General features: G+C 41.5%; 1 protein-coding gene across 1 annotated transcript in view; it reads left to right on the top strand.

Moving 5' to 3' along the window:
• LOC146835060 (vitamin D3 hydroxylase-associated protein-like) overlaps positions 1 to 20,193 on the top strand; it is an 824,670-nt gene that overhangs the window by 759,960 nt on the left and 44,517 nt on the right. Inside the window, exon 11 of the mRNA XM_085599957.1 lies at positions 18,210 to 18,253. Coding sequence (XP_085456083.1) covers positions 18,210 to 18,253 — 44 coding nt within the window. The remainder of the gene's footprint in view (positions 1 to 18,209; positions 18,254 to 20,193) is intronic.

Here is a 20,193-nt window from a genome sequence, read left to right as displayed (position 1 = left end):
TCCACAGATTGACAAAGCAAGAAAGCACGTCAACAAATCTGTTTCTGCTTTCCTCCGTGACTATGGTATGGGTTCCATTTACCACAACAACTTGCGTTATGACATGCAAGACATTTATAGAGGAGATGGTGTGCACTTCAATGATGAAGGGAACAGAGTCTTCCTCTTGAACCTTAGACTCTGCATCGGTACTTACTTGTAGGTACCACTAAAAAAATGACTTCATAAACACAACAGCTCTTTTTAGAGCTCCCTAATTTCTAAACTCTTAAATCTGCTTTTCATTTATCTTTTTTTTTTTTTTTTTACCGTACGCTTACCGTAAGCTTACCGTACGCGTACCCCGTGATTTTTTTTTAAATCAATAAATGTTTTTTTTGTACTTTTCTGTCCTTCTTTGACCCCCTTACAAATGTTAGGGGGTCTGTAACTCTCCTCATTGCCCCCTTTCCTTGTTTTCACTCTTTTTTTTCAGAGTGAAATACACAAAATGGCGGCCGCCGCTTCCTGGTTTCGACCGATTCGAATGTTTACTAAGATCTAACAGCCAATCAGAATCGCGCTCGCGCACGCCGCCGTACGCTTACCGTAAGCGTACGGTAAGCGTACCGTAAGCGGGCTCAGATATATATATTGATTTAAAGGCTATTTTCTCAGAATCTACTGAACAGATTTACACCAAACCTACAAAAGGCACTTCCTTGACCTGAGGACTACCTCTCTGCCAAATTTCAAGTAATTCTGTTCAGCCGTTCGGGCTGTAGCTCGTTCTAAAGGTCCTATGGAAAAATGCATGGGAAAAACGCGTTTTGGGACCCCCCTTTTATCTCAGCCCCCGCTTTACGAATCCCCCCGAGACTTTCAGGGTAGGAGCGGAGCGTAGCGCCCCACCTATTTTGAGAAATTCGCGAGGATTCGTCGACCGGCGCCAAAGTTATTCAAAATAGAATGTTGAGGTTTTCCTATGGAAACGTGGTCCTAACTATAACTACCTACTGGCGACCGCCAGTAGGTAATATATCTATATTCACTGAAAAAAACATAGGTTTCACACATGTTATAGTTAGCTGGACATTTCACTCGTAAAAAACCAATGAAATTCCCCCGTTATAGTTAGTTCAGCTAACTATAACACACGTGCCTGCAATCCACTGCTGATGATGTCACATATTACATCACTCATGACATGGTCAGTGACATCACTCATGACATCAATGATGATATCTCAAATCACGACAAGTCATGTAATTTAGAAACAACACTTTTCATTGGTTTATAGTAGTTTCAGGTCATGTGATTAAGAAACAACACTTTTCATTGGTTTATAGTAGTTTCAGTTCCAGAAACGTCCAACACCACACCCACTCCCCTCATTATTACTTCTGATTCCGTGGTAGAAGGAGCTGAGCAGCTTTTCCAGTACTCCAGTAATTGAGAATGGCAGAGCAGCAGTCATCCTCTGGGAGTGAGCAGGAGACCCTTGTGAGACAGAGACAGAGGAAACAGAAAGACTCTTTTATATGGCAATTTTTTACATTTCCAGAGGGGCAGAAGAAGGTGAATGCTCCAAAAGTCACCTGCACTCTTTGTGATCGTGTCTTATCAAGAGGAGATCCTAAAAAGAAATACTCTTTTAGTATCTTCACTATGATCAGGCACGTTAGAGATGTACATCCTGTGGCTTATGCTCGAGCTGCTAGAGAAAACCCTCCAGCAGCTCAGCCGAGCACATCCGCAGCAGCTCAGCCGAGCACATCATCGGCAGCTCAGACGCGCACTTCATCTGCGGCGGCAGCTTCACCTGCTTCTGTTCCTCTGGATATACACCCTCTGTTTAAGAGGGTGCATATACGGTGCAATGCGTGCAATGCTCTTCTCTCTTATGGGGACACCAGCATTCCCCTAATAGAGAGCAAGATACAGCAGCACACGTGCGGCACCCTATCATTTTTGCCATTTTTTTGTTCCTCTGTCCCTCTATTAACACAACGGCTCTTTTCAGAGCCAACTAACATCTAAACAATTAAATTAGATTTTTTATTCTATTTTTTTAATGATTTTTCTTCCGCCGTGCGCTCACCGTGCGCGCACCGTGCGCGCACCCCGCGATTTAAAAAAAAATAAATAAAATTTGTTTTTTCACCCTTCATGGTCCTTCAGGGACCCCCTGACAAAAGCTAAGGGGTCAGGAACTCTGTACCATGCCCCCTTTTCACGTTCTCCACCTTTCTTTTTCACTGTCACACACAAAATGTCGGACAACACTTCCTGATTTCGACTGATTAGAATGTTGACTGACATGTAACCACCAATCAGAATTACGCTCGCGCACGGTGCGCTTTCTATAGACATTTATGTACTTTTTCTCAGGAACTACTGAACAGATTGACACCATATATGCAAAAGGCACATCCCTGACCTGAGGACTACATCTTTGCCAAATTTCAAGTAATTCTGTTCAGCCGTTCGGGCTGTACCTTTGACTAAAGGTCCTATGGGAAAATGCATGGGAAAAACGCGTTTTGGGACCCCCCTTTTTTCTCAACCCCCGCTTGACGAATCACCCCGAGACTTCCAGGGTAGGAGCTGAGCGAAGCGCCCCATTAGTTTTGAAACTTTCGCGAGGATCCGTCAACCGGCGCCAAAGTTATTCAAAATAGAATTTTCAGATTTCCTGTGGAAACACGGTCCTAACTATAACTATCTACTGGCGATAGATATATAGATAGATAGATAGATAGATAGATAGATAGATAGATAGATAGATAGATAGATAGATAGATAGATAGATAGATAGATAGATAGATAGATAGATAGATAGATAGATAGATAGATAGATAGATAGATAGATAGATAGATAGATAGATTGATTGATTACCGGTCGCCGGTAGATAGTTATAGTTAGGACCAAATTTCCATAGGAAGAACATTTTTTGTTTTGCTTATAACTTTGGCGTCGTTTGATGAATCTTCATGAAATTTTCCAAACTAATTCTTTGTTCATATCAGCTCCTATGTTGAAAGTGTGGGGGTGATTTATAAAGGGGGGACTGAGAAAAAAGAAGGCCCCAAAACGTGTTTTCTCCATGCAATTTCCATAGGAAACTTTAGACAAGGCTACAGGTTGAACGGGTAAACGGATTTACCCCAAATTTGACAGGGAGAAGGATCTTGGTCTAGAAAGCACGCTTTTGTTTATTTGGTGTAAATCCGTTCAGTAGTTTTGGTGAAATATCGAAATTTTGAGATATCGATATTTGGGAATTCTGCCATCTGATCGGCTGAGGCGTTACGAGCACGAGCTTGCTGGCTATTGGCTGTGAATGGTGGCAACTAGGAAGTGTTGGCAGCCATTTTGTGATTCTGTTGAAGCGAGTAAGGGGAAAAAAGGGTGATAAAAGTAGGAAAGAGGAGGGTAGGAGCTCTGTGGAGTGGTTAGGGTGTGCTATACAGGGAGTGTGAAGCCAAGTATTCTCCGCTACCGGTGTGAAAGTGCTGTTTTGCCCACAGTGAGATGATATTGAGGTGAGGTGCCGATACACTCGGGGATGAAACCGTGCACCTAAACCGTGAGCTGATTTCTGTAAACTGATGTGCTCTGGGCGCTCTAGCATAGCTGTGCAAGTGGTGTTAGTATGCGTTTAGACTATAGCGGGAGTGGGAAGCAAACTACTCAATCCTACCGGTCTGAAGACTCGGGGATCAAACCGTGAGCCTAAGCCGTGAGCTGATTGCTGTAAAGTGATGTGCTGTGGGCGCTGGAGGATACTGGCCGCTGTAGCATGCCTGTGTAAGTAGTGTTAGTATGCATTTATACTATACAGGGAGTGGGAAGCGAACTACTCACCCCTACCGGACTCGAATGCCGTGTTTTAACAAGCAGGAATAAAGAAATAATCATGAAGAATATAATGCAGAATGTTGCAATGCCACAGAAGACAAATGGTGAAATCAGGTGTGTCTAAGAAAGTGGCTGTGTGTAATAAAGCGATGGAGTCTGCCAGTTATATAAAAAGTGTCTTTATTTAAGTGCCATAAATGGATCTACTGGTGCAAGAGCTAAGGCATTCAGCTGAGGCAAACTCCAACCGCTTCTGCTGTATTCAAACCTAAGCTCCTGCATCAGTGAATTCCACATTACATGTTACAGTTCCATGTGACATAAACAATACCTATTAGACATGAATGACTCTAAATTCTATAATGAAAATAAAGGTAGGATACGATTACCACATGTATCCGTTAAGAAAACAAAAACAAACAAAAAAATTCCAAATTGTAATCATCAAACTTCTTAGGTACCCTGGTACTTCTTTTTTGTAACACAAAATTATCAACAGCAGAACAGTCAGGAATCTCTTCTACAGTAGATTCAATCTGGTGCGTGTCAGAATTGGAACTTTGAGGGGGAACACAAACATTGCGCTTCTCAGAAGCACATTCGGTACCCTTCTTGTCAAACCATACATTATTGTCTTCACCCCTTTCAAAAAAACATTCTTGTGCAAGAGCTAAGGCATCAAGCTGAGGCAAACTCGAACCGCTTCTGCTGTATAAGTGAATTGCACATTACGTGTTACAGTTCCGTGTGACATAAACAATAGCTATTAGACATGAATGAGTAAATTTTATAATGAAAATAAAGGTAGGATACGATTACCAAACTGTGCCAACTAGTTTCTAAACAATGTCGTGTTTTTTTATCTTGATCGCCAGCTTGCGAGCAGAGGCTGAGGATGAACTAATTTGTGTGAAAGGGCTTTGTGGATAACAGGCAGGCAGAGAGACGTGTGCACAAAGAATAGACATGGTTTCAAAATGGATGTCGGGTTTAGGCTAATTTAGCAAGCAAATAGCGTATTTGTATAGGCCATACATCACCCATCCCTGGTTAAGCTGGAGACGTAAGGGGCAATAATGAAAACAGAGTTCAAATGCCTGAGTATACTTAGAAAGTTATTATATGAAAATATTTCAATTCAAGTGTATTAAAAAAGTTTATAGGAAAAAGCCCAAAAAAGTTGGAAAAAATCATTCCAAGGATAACGTGAATTTCTTACAAGTTCTTCAGCGGCTTGAGATGCGTAATGTTCTAAGAGGCGATTTTTGCCATCTTGTGAGAAAAGCGAAGCGATCCAATTCATATCCGCGAAGGGACAGTAATTTTCCTCGAATGTTGGAGTGGCAATTTGGATTGGCAGGCAATCTGCGATGTTGTCAAAGGTCGCATGTTTCAGGAGATCTTTCGGCGCTGTGCAGGAATCCCATTCCGCCAGGATACTTTTTTCTGTTGCATCCGCCATTGCTTCACTGCCCGAACAATCAAGTTCATGGTTTTCAAGATAGTACATTACCTGCTGGATATCGGGAGCGATTGTTGGGATGTTGGCAAGGCATAGATCCATTCGCCAGTCAAATGGGCATGTTTTGCAATAAAAAGATGGTTGCACGCAGATTGCATACGTGTAAATAAATGTCATGTTGTAGCTGGCTCCGATAATAGATAGAGGCAGGCAGCCAAAAAGTTGTTAAATTTTTTCACGGTATTGATGTAGCTTAGCTTAGAGGCGTATTCTGTCGGACATGATTGTTACCACAGGGAGCGCTGCCATTTTTTACAAGCAAAAATAGTAGTAGGATGGCCGCAAACAGAGCAAGAATTATGGGCACTGTTCCTGTTATTCCAGAGATGATCGAATTAATGAAGTCTGGTATTATACCAAAAACAGATTGAAAGCCTGTGACAAGGCCTGAAGGAGACAGTGTTAAAAAAATGTGCCAGACCTTGAGTGTCAGATGTGTTGAATATAGTGTAACAATTCACAAAGTGTAATGGTAGGTTCGTATTTAAAAGGGACTGTATTTTACCTGAAGTTCGTGCTATCTGTAGTCGATAAATTTATTTTGCAGAAGTGAGGGACACTTCTGTTTGAAACAAAAGTGCTTTCAGTTTGCTCAGTTTAAATAAATCTGTTTTCAAAGTAGGTATTGAAGGCCAAGTTGAACTGTGGGAGTTACTTTGTGTGGGTGGGAATAGACATTGCCACAGGAAGTTACTCGGTTTGAAACAGTAAGGACATACGGTATGCCAGCTCACATTCCGTAGCAGTCCAGTTTATTAAGAACCAGATAACTGCTGTTAGAAAGCTGTGTGAATGTTGGTCTGATTGTGGGAGTTGGCGTGCTTTTAAGAAAGCACGCAAGATTGGGGGCTGTAAGCTTAGAAGCGTCATGCAGTTGGACATTCTTGCATAGTAATGAATGACTGCCATTGTGGTCGCACTTTTCACCTGTGAGAAAAACTTCTGTATCCTCTTTAAGACAGCGATATGTAAATGGGAGAAACCACTGCTCGTGAATAAATGCGCTACCTATTATCATCACATAGAACATGTACACCTAGCAGACACAACGACACTACGTACTGTGGGAACCAAGGCTAGCCATGTACACAAACCAAACATGACATGGCACCTCTGCCACACAATACAGAATGCGGGGAGAGATGGGAGCAAAGTATGTGAGAAGGTGGCAAGTGATTCTCGTTTATAAAAGTATACAATGCAAAGTGTTGAGGGGATGTGCCGGAGAGACTTGAGTATGCAGAGCACAGACATGTACATGTTAACATAAACTGATGGTCAATTGAGTGAAGTGGACAGTGGACGCAACCATGATAGTACAGTCAGTAGGGAAGATTACGAAAACATAGAGTGTACGTGCCCTCCCCCCAAATCTTTAGCGTAGTGGGCTGGCTCAGCGTATGCAAGGCTAGCGTAGGGGTATGAATAAAAGGCATGTTTCTCTGGGTGTGGTTCTCTTCCGGATTGGCGAACGTGTCTGCCAGGTCTGCGCAGCTTACACCGCCACAAGGCTGACGCCGTGAGCGAAGGTGAGTGTGTGAATGATGCTCTCAGCCTGCTGGTACCCAGAAACCGTCATGGCCACTGCGACGCACATATGTCCCACAGTTCACCTTTCGACACCGTCATATGTGAAAGAGGGCCCACCAAGTGCCAGCGGAAGCTCCTGGGCCGAGGTCTGCGAGCTGGGAAGGCTTCTGAGATCAACGCTGGCTACTGCGACACAGACACACAGCGCCCAGCCTCAGGCCCAGCACCGTGGAGTGCTCTGTATACTACTAACACAGTAGTCCAACAGGTACCAACAGTGAAACGGTGTCTTGATCCCACAATGGACGATGTTAAAACTGCATCTGAGAGTGGAGATGAAGGTATTGCCTTCGACCAGGTGCAACCAACTCCACGTCCCAACAGTGGAACGGTGTCTTGATCCCACAATGGACGATGTTAGAACTGCATCTGAGAGTGGAGATGAAGGTACTCCCTTCGACCAGGTGCAACCAACTCTAGGTCCCAACAGTGCAACGGTGTCTTGATCCCACAATGGACGATGTCCGATATTACCTGCTGCTTGGTTTTCACAGAACTCCATCCATTGAGGTGCATCACACTCTGTGCTTCTGTAGCTAACTGCTGCACATGATTATTGGGCTTGGTTGACTGTAGTCGCTGGACTACACCACGGTACAGAAGGTCCCAACAGTGAAACGGGGTCTTGATTCTATGATTGAGGATGTCAGAAGTTAAAGTCTGTAATGATTTCTGTGTACCCCTTCCGATCAGGTGCAACCAACTCCGTGCTTACGAATCCAAGAGCACGTGGCTGTGAGGCGTTAATGACCACTGCCTCTGGCCTACAGTGCAGTCAGCAGTGTTCACAATTCAGATCAAGTCGCAATTGTAGATGACGCAGTCCTGTAGGCAAAAGACATTGCTGCAGTGCGCTCTGTCTGCACTATGCATATACATCATCGCAGGCTTCGCATACGCTTTTTGTTGCTTCGCTTACTGCAAACAAGACAGCTCAAGTCAATGCCACATGGCTGTGGGCCCTTGCTGACCGCTCTTTCTGGCCTACACTGTAGACAGCAGTGTTCACAATTCAGATTGAGTTGCTATTGCAGATGATGCTGTTCTGTAGGCAACAGACATTGCTCCTAGTATGGCCTGCCCGCAGCACGGATCATCGCTGGCTGTGCACATGCTGAATGCTTTTGATGTGGCAAACTGAGTGCACTAGAACTAATGGACCCTTTATAATACAATCTTTTTATGTATTATTTCAGATCTACTGCCTGTATCTCAGTATACCACAAGTTATGGTTCTTTTACGATAGAATCTTTTGTGTATTATTTCACATCTACTGTCCCTACCTTACTGCAGCACAAACTATTGACCCTTTTATTATGGAATCTCTGTGTGTGATCCAATGATTACTGTTGTAGTTGATGCTAGCAGCAACCATTCCCTGAGGGCTGGTTTACACTCACCTCTCACGCATTCAGCACAGATGTCACTGGATATGTGACCCTGGTAATAAAAAGGAGTCGAGCACATGTGCCCGTACCCACTTCCACTATCTATCTGTGTCCGTGTGTTCATTATCTATGCATGATACTGCCCCTGGGCCATACCACTTTACATTGTGCTGTGGACAGCGTATGCAACCATGTTACCTCTGGCTGTGGGGAAAACTTTTAGATGCATGGCTATCACAGGTGGAAGGCTACTTTACAGACCATGAATATTGATGAAGATGATGGTTGTATGTTGTGTGTACATAGCAAAATGTTTTCAAAAAAGCTCTCTAAGCAGAAGAGGTGTGTCTCATCAAACGCTGTGGAGAGAATGACTAAAATGGGTGGAGTTCTCCAACTGCTACAATGGGAAATGTTATGAACTAACCAAATGCTTTTTTTTAAGGTCACATAGCAATCACACACCCAGCGCGCAAGTAGACCGCACCTGATGCGATTTTGAGAAAATATATTTACCATAATATAAGTTTATTACAGTTAGAAATATATAAATGTTTAAAATATTTTAGATTATCGCTTGCTCTCATATACACTTTAAAGTTATTTAGATATAGTTTTGAGACACAAAGAAACTAGCACACTGTCCGCGTTTAGGACATATTTCTTAAAAGAAAGGCAAAACTGATTTCAACTGCATTAGGAGCGTGTTTACAGCAATCAATAAATGGTTGACCGCCCGTGTTTAAGAGTGCGTCGTACTGCGCTATGAAGCCCCGCTGGGTGGAGTCGATGCTACATAAGATAGTATATAAATAAATATAAGGGGGCTGTTAACTTTGTTATTCTGTTCAGAGGTGGGGATTTGTCCTTTCACTGAAGACCCAATAAGAGATGGCAGCTAACACAATTGTTTGAAGAGGCGACCCCTTTCACTGGACCTATTTACCTCTCTTATCACAAGAGCCTGGCCCTGCTGTCCCCAAACTAACTCCTCCAGCCACCATTTCAGATCTCTTTATCCGTCACCAGTGGCCTCCGCCCATGCGAGAGACATTAAACCTCTGTTTGCACAGTCGGGCCGAGTGTCTGCTGTCAAAGGACGGCTGGTTATACAGGGGCTCGTTCAAATGGCATCGGCACCCGCTTTGAAGAGAAGTGAGGCAAGCACGCCTGCATCCTCCAGCCAGCCAGCCGAGCGTGGTTCGAGTCACTGCGTGCCGAGCCGGAGGTAGCCACTGCACTACAGTGTAACACTTTTGGCGTGCATGCGCACGATGTAAAGCAGTGCACGCATGCGAGAGTCTGGACAGGTCAGACAAAAGAAAGTGCGAATGCAGGCAGCCAATCATATGAAAAAAGCATTTACAAATGCAATAGGACTTGTATTTATGCGAGTCCTATTGCATTGTAAAGAAAAATGTGGGTGCCGAAGAAGGCAGGAACAGGAGTGGGTGGGGGGGTGGTGGTGGTCAGAGAAGTCACGGACTTTGGGAGGGAACAGGGAGAGGCAGGGGAACAAAAGAGTTGCTGAAGTAAAGGGGCTGAGAGCCATGGAAGGATAAAAATAATGTCATGGCAGTAAGGAGGCGGGACTTTATACGCCGGCAACCATTGAAAATGCAGCATTTCAGATTTGAGCAAATCAAAAGCATGGGCAGAAAGTGGGCGGAGCTTCCCCCACAATACTGTATACAGCATCTCTCGCCGAGACAGCGCATGCGCTGCCTGTGCGAAACCTAAAAATGAGGGAATAGCGTACCCAGCGCGACACCACACATCTGACGTAACACAGGGCCTGGCAGCGTGCACTTGTCGCTTACTGAACGTGCAGCCGGCGCGACCCCATATGCATATGATGTAATGCACGGCTTGGTACCGTGCACCCGTTGCATACCAAACTAGCAGCTCGCATGACCTCATACGTATATGATGTTAGGCGGGACGCGGTGCCACGAACCCGTCGGATACAAAATGTGCATCCTTTACAAGTTTAGCAATTTCGCGGATAGGATTCGCGTGCTGATGGAGCTTGGTATACTACTTTTTTGTTTGAAGATGTAAAACATTACATAATTTTTAAAATTAGAAAAAAGGAAGAGTTCCAAAATATTTTTTTAAAAATTGAAAAAATATAGGTTTTATAAATATTAAAATATCCAATTAACATTTAGAAAACCTTAGAAATTTACAGAAAAAACCCTAGGTTTTACAGACGTTATAGTTAGGAATTAGCATTTAAAAAAAACGTTGAAATTCACTAAAAAAACATAGGTTTCAGGGACGTTATAGTTAGTTGGACATTTGACTCATAAAACTAGAGAAATTCACCCATTATAGGGGCATATTAACAAGGAACAGGGAAAATTAACGCTAAGGGCGCTTAGCGTTAATTGTTTTAACGCCCACTATCGCTGGATAATATCGCCTGGTCATCGCGTTATTAACAACGCTAACCGCCTAGGCGATAAAAAATCCTGCGATAGCGGCATTTTGGAAGGTTATCGCTGGTAATGCAGCGGTAAAACTACAAGGCTAGGGATATCCTCGTTGATAGCCCATGGTGGACTTAGCCATGTAATCCACCTCTCATTGTATTACATGGCTAAGTCTGAAAATTAGCAGATGTAAAAAAGCAGCGTTAACCGTGGTTAGCGCTGCTTTTTTGGTATCTAACAGGGTTAGCGTGAAGCCTGATAATAGGAGAAATGTCGCTTAGCGACATTTCTCCAATTATTTTGCTCTGGAACGCCCACTTTGCATCTCATTAGAGATGCAAAGAGAAGCATAGTGAAAAAGGGTGCTAACATGCGATTTTGCATGTTAGCACCCTGTTGTTGTAAGGGCGATATTTTTATCTCCGCTTCTTTGGCTTTTAAAGCCAAAAAAGCAGAGATAAAGCCCTTGTTAATATGCCCCATAGTTAGTTGAGCTAACTATAACTCGCGCGCCCGCAATGCACTGGTGATGATGTCACATATTACATCACTCATGACATGGTCAGTGACATCACTGATGACATCACTGATGACATCTCAAATGACATCACTGATGACATCACTGATGACATCGTCCACGTGATAATCTGATGCACATACTGATGCCCTTATATAAACTTTGATACTCGCACTCTAAAATACAGACTACTATTTTTGAAACCATGCACACAACAATGCCAGATACTACATACCACCCACTATTTCCTAGGTCTACACACACATCTAGTCACTTATACATGCAGTTACTCATCAATACAGTACTTTAATATGCACTCATACACCTATACATACAGTCACACTCTGCCACTCATCCTCAGAGTTACTCACACACGTAGTCAGTCATGCAAAGAATCAATCACATACCCATTTACTCATGTATATAGTTATACACACCAACTCCGTTATTTATACACACACCACATCACTTATTTATGCGGATACTAACACATACTTACTTTGTTATACAATCACTGATACAATCAGACACTCATTTATACAGCCACTCTTCAAATACCTTACTCTCACGTATAGTCATTCATATACTCCAACACTCACATATACTGCCTTAAAACATATGTCAGAAACATGAATAAGAACATTAAGGGTCCGATTTGTGGCGTTACCAATGGAGGCAGTACTATCAAAGTAATGGCTTATTCAGTTGCACCCATAAAAATGATTGCAGACGTCACATTTCTTAAACATTGGCGAAGAGGAACTAAGTTACAGTGCACTGACGTTAACCCTAATGTCTTTGCAGAGTTTGATATAGACATGCTCGGCTGCTTCACAAGTTCTTTTGAGTGTTTAGGAAGATAAACTGAAACCAAGATTTAACCAGCAGTCAAAAGTTGAGACATCATTGGGTGTATGTACCTGGCAAAGTTGGTTCTCTATCTCAAACCATGGTCTCATAATCCCATTGTGTTGGGAGAGCTTCCTGTTTTTGCCATTGGTCTTGATAAGAACTTGTCAAACAGTATGATCACTAAATTTCCTGAACTTTTTAATGAAAAAGTAGTAAAGTGATTTGTTCACAGCATTGAACACAAAAGTGGGGCTGTTCTTCTGTTTCATAATGTCAGACCTGCACCTTTAGGTGTACGGAATGACCTTAGGGTTTGGGTGGACATTCCATGTGCTTAGGGCATAAAGACACCAAAAGATACTTCTGAATGGGTGTCTTTCATTGTATTAGCCCGCAATCAATCAGGAGATTTGTGTTTGTGTTCTGACCTACCCACCGCTATTAAGAACATTGTGGTTGACTGTCATCCCTTGCCCCACATCCAAGAAATGTTTGCTAATATTGGTAAGGCAAAATTTCATCGATCTACATTCAGCTTGCCACCAAATTTCAGTCTTCAAAAATTAACAGGATCTATCATCTTACCACCTTTGTCACATTTTTTGGTGCCTATAAATATTTACGTTTACCTTTCGGACTTTTCCAGAAAATGATGGATGTGCTATTTAGCAAGATGCCTAACGTTCAAGCGTTTTAAGGTGATATCCTGATTTAGACTGCTGAACAACACTTGATCGTTGATTATTTAGGACACACTATATCTTCAGAAGGGATTTCCCCTAAGTATTGCAACCCTGAGGCCATACAAAAGGCTCCTTCTCCATTTGACAAAGATACCCTACGGTCATTCTTATGGCTTTGTGAATATCATGCATGTTTTATACCTGGGTATACCATAGCTGTTCAACCTTTGAGATCCCTTCTTAAGAAAGGTGTCAAGTCTGAGTGGTCATCATCAACCCAAAAGGCTTTTGAGGAAACTAAGAAACTAGTTGCTGATGCACTTGTGTTACAACCCTTTGTATCTGGAAAAAGGTGTGCCATAAGTGTAGTTGATAGCATGTGTGGCTTGGGAGTGGTCTTGGGCTAAATGGTGAATGTTAAGGAGTGTACAGTGTCTGTAGGGTGCAATGATTATGAGAAATTCAAACAAGGTTAATAGGACAGATGGGGAGATCTTCCAGTCAAACAATAGGAAAACTTGTAAACTGGAATGGGTATCAAAGCATTCTGAGGCCTTAGAATGAGCCCTTAAAATGGTTAAAACAGACACAGAAACATTTTACTGCCTCCCCCTGGAGCAGAGGTCAACAGATTTGCAGAGAAATCACGGAATTCCCTTCAACAAGATTAAGGACCTTTTAGCCCAGAGCAAAAGAGCTGGTCACCCCCAGGGATAAAGAGGTGGCCTGGTACAATAAAGCGTGTAGGAAAGCCAAAGGGGACTTGCTGAGGGCAATGAAATCTAAGTGTAGGGTAGACTTGGTGAAATAGAGAGTAACCTATAAAGAGCAATTAGCCAAAGTAAAGAGAGAGTGGGAATGTAAGTTATTCTAATATGTATGTTGCAATGACAATGAATGGATACTAGATCCTTTTGGAAAATTGTAGCAGATAGTGCCACTGGTGCCAAAAGGGAGGTGAAGTTCTTTAGCCAACCCCAGGAATTTTTTTGGGGGAAAACATATGCTCATGTACAGAAGCGTTGGGAAGAGAGAGCCAGGATTCTGTAGGTATTCCTGCGGAAGGCAATAAAAGCTGTCTGATTTTTGAGATAAGTAAAACCGTGGCCCAAATAAAATCACGTCATTCCTCTAAGGCCCCCCAGCCCGTACATGTTACCTAATAATATATAGCTGGCTTCCCCAGAAGTTTGGGGCCCCTACATGTATTTACTCTTCAATACCATATTGCAGGGAATGGATATTCCGCCATTATGGAAGCCAGCTGGGCTTAATCCAATTTATAAATAGGGGCCACGGATAATTGATCCACAGTGAGTTGGGGGAACAGGGCCAGTTGACTAAGCCCTTTAGTATAGATTGCGGTGTCAGACAAGGTTGCATTCTAGCACCAACCCTAGTTCTCCATGTCCATAAATGGGGTAGTTGACCATCTGGGCAGGGATTGGTGTGATTCACCAAAGGTGGTGGGTCATCGGTTACCTGCCTTACTTTTTGTGGATGATACGCTTCTGTTATCAATGTCTCTATGGGACTGCTGCAGCTGCTAAATTATTTTAATGCATTTTGTGAGGAGCAGGGGGTTGAGCTAACCAGTACAAAAACTTAAATTTATGGTTTTTAGCCCAGTATATCAAAAGAAAAGAGTAGGACTGCAGAAGCACATTGGCACCAGCTAGATTGCGCAAGTGTCTAGGTTCGATCATTTAAGCATTAGATTAGCGCCTAACACAAAAAGCACATGCATGCTTATCATATCAAGTTGGTAATATTGTAAAACCTCAAAAGAAGACTTTCACGAAGCGGGTTGCTCCGGCGTTGAGGTATAGAACATGAATGCATTAGGGGCTGTTTTCTACGGTTACGAAATCTGGGGCTTTGCGAACACCAAACTTTTGGAAATAGCTGAACACAAGCTCCTAAGATCCTTATTGGGTCTCCCAATGAGTGCCCCATTGGTCCCAGTTCATCTTGACCTGTGACAAAAGAAATTATGACAAAAGGTTGAGTGCAGAAATTTGACATATTGGCGCAGGCTCTGGTCTTCCTCCGCCCTCGAATCCAGTAGGGAGGGCCTGAGAGAGTTATTGATGCCAGGGAAGGCTACGAAATCCCATGGCTCAAATTTGTGATAAAACTTTTGGGTTGACTGTTTCCGGAGATATAGTGGTTAAATCCTGATGATCTAATTTCAGTCTGCAAAGCCAGTCTAAAAAGCATTCATTGGGAAGTAATGACATTTTCAACGGGTCACTGAAAATACTAGCAAGCTAACCAGGAAATATTTGGATTTTAAACCTCTTTCATGCTACCAGCCTACCATAGATGAAATAGTGTCGATGAAGGCACATAAACTTTATATACAGTTTAGATATAAGTTACTACAGAGAAAGGCTTTTTGTAGTAAGTAGACTGAGGTAGCATCCAAAGATGACTTACGTCCTGCGTGCACGTGTACCTTGGAGATGTCTACTCATGTATTTTTCCTTTTTTCCAGCTTATACTACCCAAAGAAACAAATGGATATTTAGGTCTCTGGGAACTAGTAGGTACCCGGAGGCATTCAAAATACTTAGCACAGACAAAAAGTGAGTTATAGTGTTGTCAAATTTTTATTGTCTGTTTGGATTTGGCACTGTAAGTGTCTTCAGGTAAACAGCTTAAGTGGTACTTCTATATGGGAAAGGTGTGTTTTTCCTTTTCCTTTCTACCCAAAATCCTGAGTTGAAAACCCTGTGGTTATTATTTTATTCATCATGTAACCGGGTCCCTTTTAAAATATTTTAATTATAATTTTATTAATTTTAAATAGTTATATTGTGCTAAATTTTTGCCATATTCATTTAAGATTATGTGGTTGTTTTTAATGTGCAAAATGGCAAAGATAGGGCTAGTATCCTGCACTTTATATAAATGACTTGTCAAACATTTGCACCGTTTTTTATTCAGTAACATGCTTTTGTGTATGTATTTATCTGAACCAAATGGTAGTATGTTAATTGCATTTACAGTGGCACTTTTTATTCTTTACATTTTTAATTTGTACGTTAATTGCACTTGATGGTAGCATGTTGACTGCGCCTGCATTGGCACTTTATTAAAATTGTTTACATATGGAAATGATTTAAGGGCAGAAGGGGAAGAGGATGTAGCCTGATGGCTAGAACGGTCAACCTCGAAGCTGAGGAATGGGGTTCGAGTCTCAGCAAGGGACGCTCAAGCATCCTGTGATTCTCTGCAAATCACTGGGGGCCAGATGTACGACCATAGCATTTTGCGAGTCGCAAATTGCGAGTCTTAAAATGCTATATACAATAGTGTCTCAGACACTGTTTGCGATTCCCAATGGGGTCGCAAATTGCATGGCTCATGAATATTAATGAGGCTGTCGCAATTTGCGACCCCTTTGGGAATGGCTGGCACTTTGATGGATGGTGGCCTTCTGGAGTCAGCAGACCACCATGTCTGGGACTGCTTTTAAATAAAGCAGTTTAAAAAAAAATGCAGTCCATTTTCCTAAAAGGAAATACATATGTTTTTGACTCGCTTTTAGGAAGGGATGCCCCTGGCATGCGCCTTCCGAATAGAGAGTCGCTAACTCTATTTTGCGAGTCGCTAATTAATTAGCGACTCGCAAAATAGGTTTAGTACATTGGGCAAATGGTTTTTTGAGGCCACAAACGGGTCTAAAACCCCTTTGCAACCGCAAAACATGGTTGTACATCTGCCCCTTAATCTCCCCGTGCCTAACAAAAAGAAATGTGTCCCTCTGCCATGTCATGTAAAGCGCTCAGATACCTACGGATCGAATTTGCGCCATACAAGATTCCGGAAATAAAAGATATGTTTGTTCCTAGTTCCTAGTATGGGTTTTTGTTGGGAGAATAATTGATTTTGTCTTTTGGGCATATGTAAGTGTGCGTATTTATTCTTGTGTTTTGTACAATGTATATTGCTTTTATGATCCTAGTGATCGAAAATGCAGCTTTAATCAAAAAGTATCACAATGATATTGAATGGGATCAGAGAATTATATAAGATATACACTGCTCACTCTTCAAATCTGCTCTAACTTGTATCTCTTCATCCAGTTTGTCCTATAAATATTTTGTAGATAACACCCAAATGTTTTTACTGTCCTGTTTTTAAGTTCCACCTAAATTCATGAATGCAGTTTATTACCAAAATCATCCTTGCGACCGGACAGTGGATGGCACTATGGTTACTTATGCTGAATGCCTCTAACACAAAAATATTATATTATACACAAAAATATGATGCTTTCCTCCTTTACCAGCAACCGTCTCTTTTACAGCATTCAACTTTCTTAATTACTGTCTGAGGTGTGCCTCCTTTGTCAGAAACCTTGGATTCTTTTCTGTCCATCCATGAAAATGGAAGCATGTTTTTCCCAACTCAGCTATCACAGCACGTTTTCAGTTATTGAAGATATGCAGGGTACAAACACATTCATCTTTTAACACAAATAAAACACAAATCAACATGCATCAGAATTTGCTGTTGCAATAGTCTCCCCTTCCCTTTTCTTGCTCCACTTGAACGAGTCATGAACTTTGATACCAGAGCTCTCTATAGAATGTCTTCACCTCAGTATAGAACTCCGAACCGACTGCCTCTACACCATCAACCAGACCATATTCAAACTCTTTTCAAAGCAGTAAAGTGTCTAGTTCAACACTTTCTCACTGACATTCTATTCCAGAACACACCTGCTCTAAGTTTACAATTAATTGGACTCAACCTTCCATTTTATCTAGTGTGAGAAAAATACAGGGAAATAGATGAAAAATTGTGTGTTTTTATATAAGTATGGCCTAAAAAGACTTTCCTTAGGAACACAGCCTAGTTTAAAATGTGAGGAACTACCCTATCTTGATAGTCCTTTCCTTTTAAACATTGACCACTAGATTATATTTTCATCTTCAACGCTCTACTTCTTCTGAATCTCTATAACCTTTGGGATTACAGAGTTTGTTGCCAGAAACAATCTGTTGACATTCCTTTTGGACCCTTTTACCTCAATCTAGGGAAATTCAGCAAGCGTCTGCCCAGATATTGCTCAAGGTTATTGACCAACCAAATCAAGAATGTTACAGAATCCGAAAGTAAGGCTTTCCATCTGAAAATCTCTCTATTAATGCCATGTTGTTAGCACAGTTCTGTTATATAAAGAAAGCAAGTTTAAGTGGTGCACATGTTTGATCTACAAAGGGGTACTTTGCTGTACCAGGAGAGGTAACTCTTGCAATACAACTCCTCTTTGATGACTGCCCTGGCAAAGGTCTCATACCTGAAGAGAATGAAATGCCAATTGTCATTAACTGTATTTACTTAACAATAAATCATTTTTCTTTTCCAGAGTCCACGTATTTCCAGGTTGCTGAGTACATTGTCGTTGGCAAGGTATGATTAACTGTTTTCCCTTCTTTGGGGTTTAATAGGTATGATGTTGGAAATAGTTGCTTATGTATATTTCAGCGAGCAGCAAATGCCGTATTTATGTGCAAACATACATATATAGTTAGTACAAATGTTAGTGGTCAGGTAAATAATGGCATAACTCTTCTTTCCTTCTTTCATTCTTTATTCTCATTTGTATACCATGGCATAACTCTTCTTTCATTCTTTATTCTCATTTGTATACCATTTATTTTAGTTGATACTTATTTTGTTCTTTTGCACCTTTTCAAGGCTTCATGAAAATCTGTATTTGTTTCTTATGTAGAGTGTATATAGTTGTTAAAATGTATGCTATAGAAATTTCCATCACTCTGTTTAGGGGTGACTACATTTGAGTGTCTTAAAAAATCCTGAGTGTCAATAGAACGTTCAAACGTGAATACTAATTGCATTGATGCAGTTGCATTGAAAGGGGGGAAACCCAGAAGTAAATCGTCAGAACAACAATTATTCACTAGATAGTTGAGTACCAAAATGTTGAACATATGAGACATAACATGAGGTTTCATAAACCTTACTACATAAAAAGTGAATAATGGAAGCCTAACTAATCTGGAAAATATCCACTCATCGAATGCATCATCATTCAAACCAACTACGAAGGATGACCAAAGCAGGTTGACCAAAGGGATGTAGGGTTAATTGTACGCCCAAAATATAGCTGGTGAAATTGTTTAGTTAAGTAATGGTATCTGGAAGGGGCATCTAGGGAGGTGAATACTCATCAAAGAGGGTTAGATGGTGGAAGATATACTCTGTGAGCTGCACTAGGTAGGCCCTGTCTTGTTCATGGCCCAATTCTCATCAAAATTATTGTACTTTATACAGTCCTAACTACTAACTCTGTGAGTTTAGGCATCCAGTGGTGCTCAAAAGTCCTTACGACTAGGAACAGACACTGCTCTCTGCAATCACTGGTAATACCCATTTACACAACCTACTGGAGAGCATATGTTTTTATTCACCAACTACCTTCCCTTCAGAAAGAACTAAAATTTGGATATCTACTGAAAGCATTTGCCACTGATATCATACTGCCAAAGATTTACAATGAAGACATATGAGCATTGTACGTTTGCATCATAAGACTTTTTACTCCTTTGAAAGCAAGTTAAAGTCCACAAATAAATTTATAAATAATATGCCTCCTTGTTAATCACCTAAAGCTCATGGCAGATAAAATAGAGTCCTAGGTGGTGTGTGTGATCATAGTCATGGTTCCTGTCATATTTGGCAAATAATGTGAAAAAGAGGGCTGAGAAAGCTTGAGCAGTAATCGTGAGAAAGATTTTCATAGTATGCATTCAAAGGAACATAAAGAACAGTGGGCAGTAGGTAATGGACAGGTGATCATATATAACCCAATTTAAAAACTTTTTGCACGTGTCCATGTATAGGCAAATAGCATTTTTACAACTGCAAACTATTTTTGTAATTCACCAGTTTGTAATTGTAAAAGGATTTACTCACACAGAGATTTCATCTGAATATATATCCTCCTGTGGGACAGCAGAGGACATTCCAGGACAGAAAAGCTCATGAAATATGTGAGCACCCACAAAAATAGACATGTTGGGGCGTTCACACACCATTCTCTAACCCTTTTCCATCCTATAAATCTTGGCACATAGACTCTGGCAAAGGAGGTCACGACTCACTACCATTTTTGCAAGGACCAGGGAACATTTGTCAGAAAAGGTATTGGTCTCAGGAAAAGGGGTTGTGCCTCTGAAAGATTTTTTTTTCCCCGTGGAAGAAAAAAGGGAAAAAGTAGTAAGGGCTTTGTGCTTGGTATATTTTGTAGTGCTAAAACGTACTCACGTGTATTGTCGCCTGAGTAAAAATAATTCATAAAACTCTATCTCTGGAATCGTGCAACTAAC

The sequence above is a fragment of the Triturus cristatus genome, chromosome 4_2 (assembly GCF_964204655.1).
Source record: "Triturus cristatus chromosome 4_2, aTriCri1.1, whole genome shotgun sequence".
Classification (NCBI taxonomy): domain Eukaryota; kingdom Metazoa; phylum Chordata; class Amphibia; order Caudata; family Salamandridae; genus Triturus; species Triturus cristatus.
Note: the sequence above shows the minus strand (reverse complement) of the source record. Positions and strands in the feature narration are given on the sequence as shown.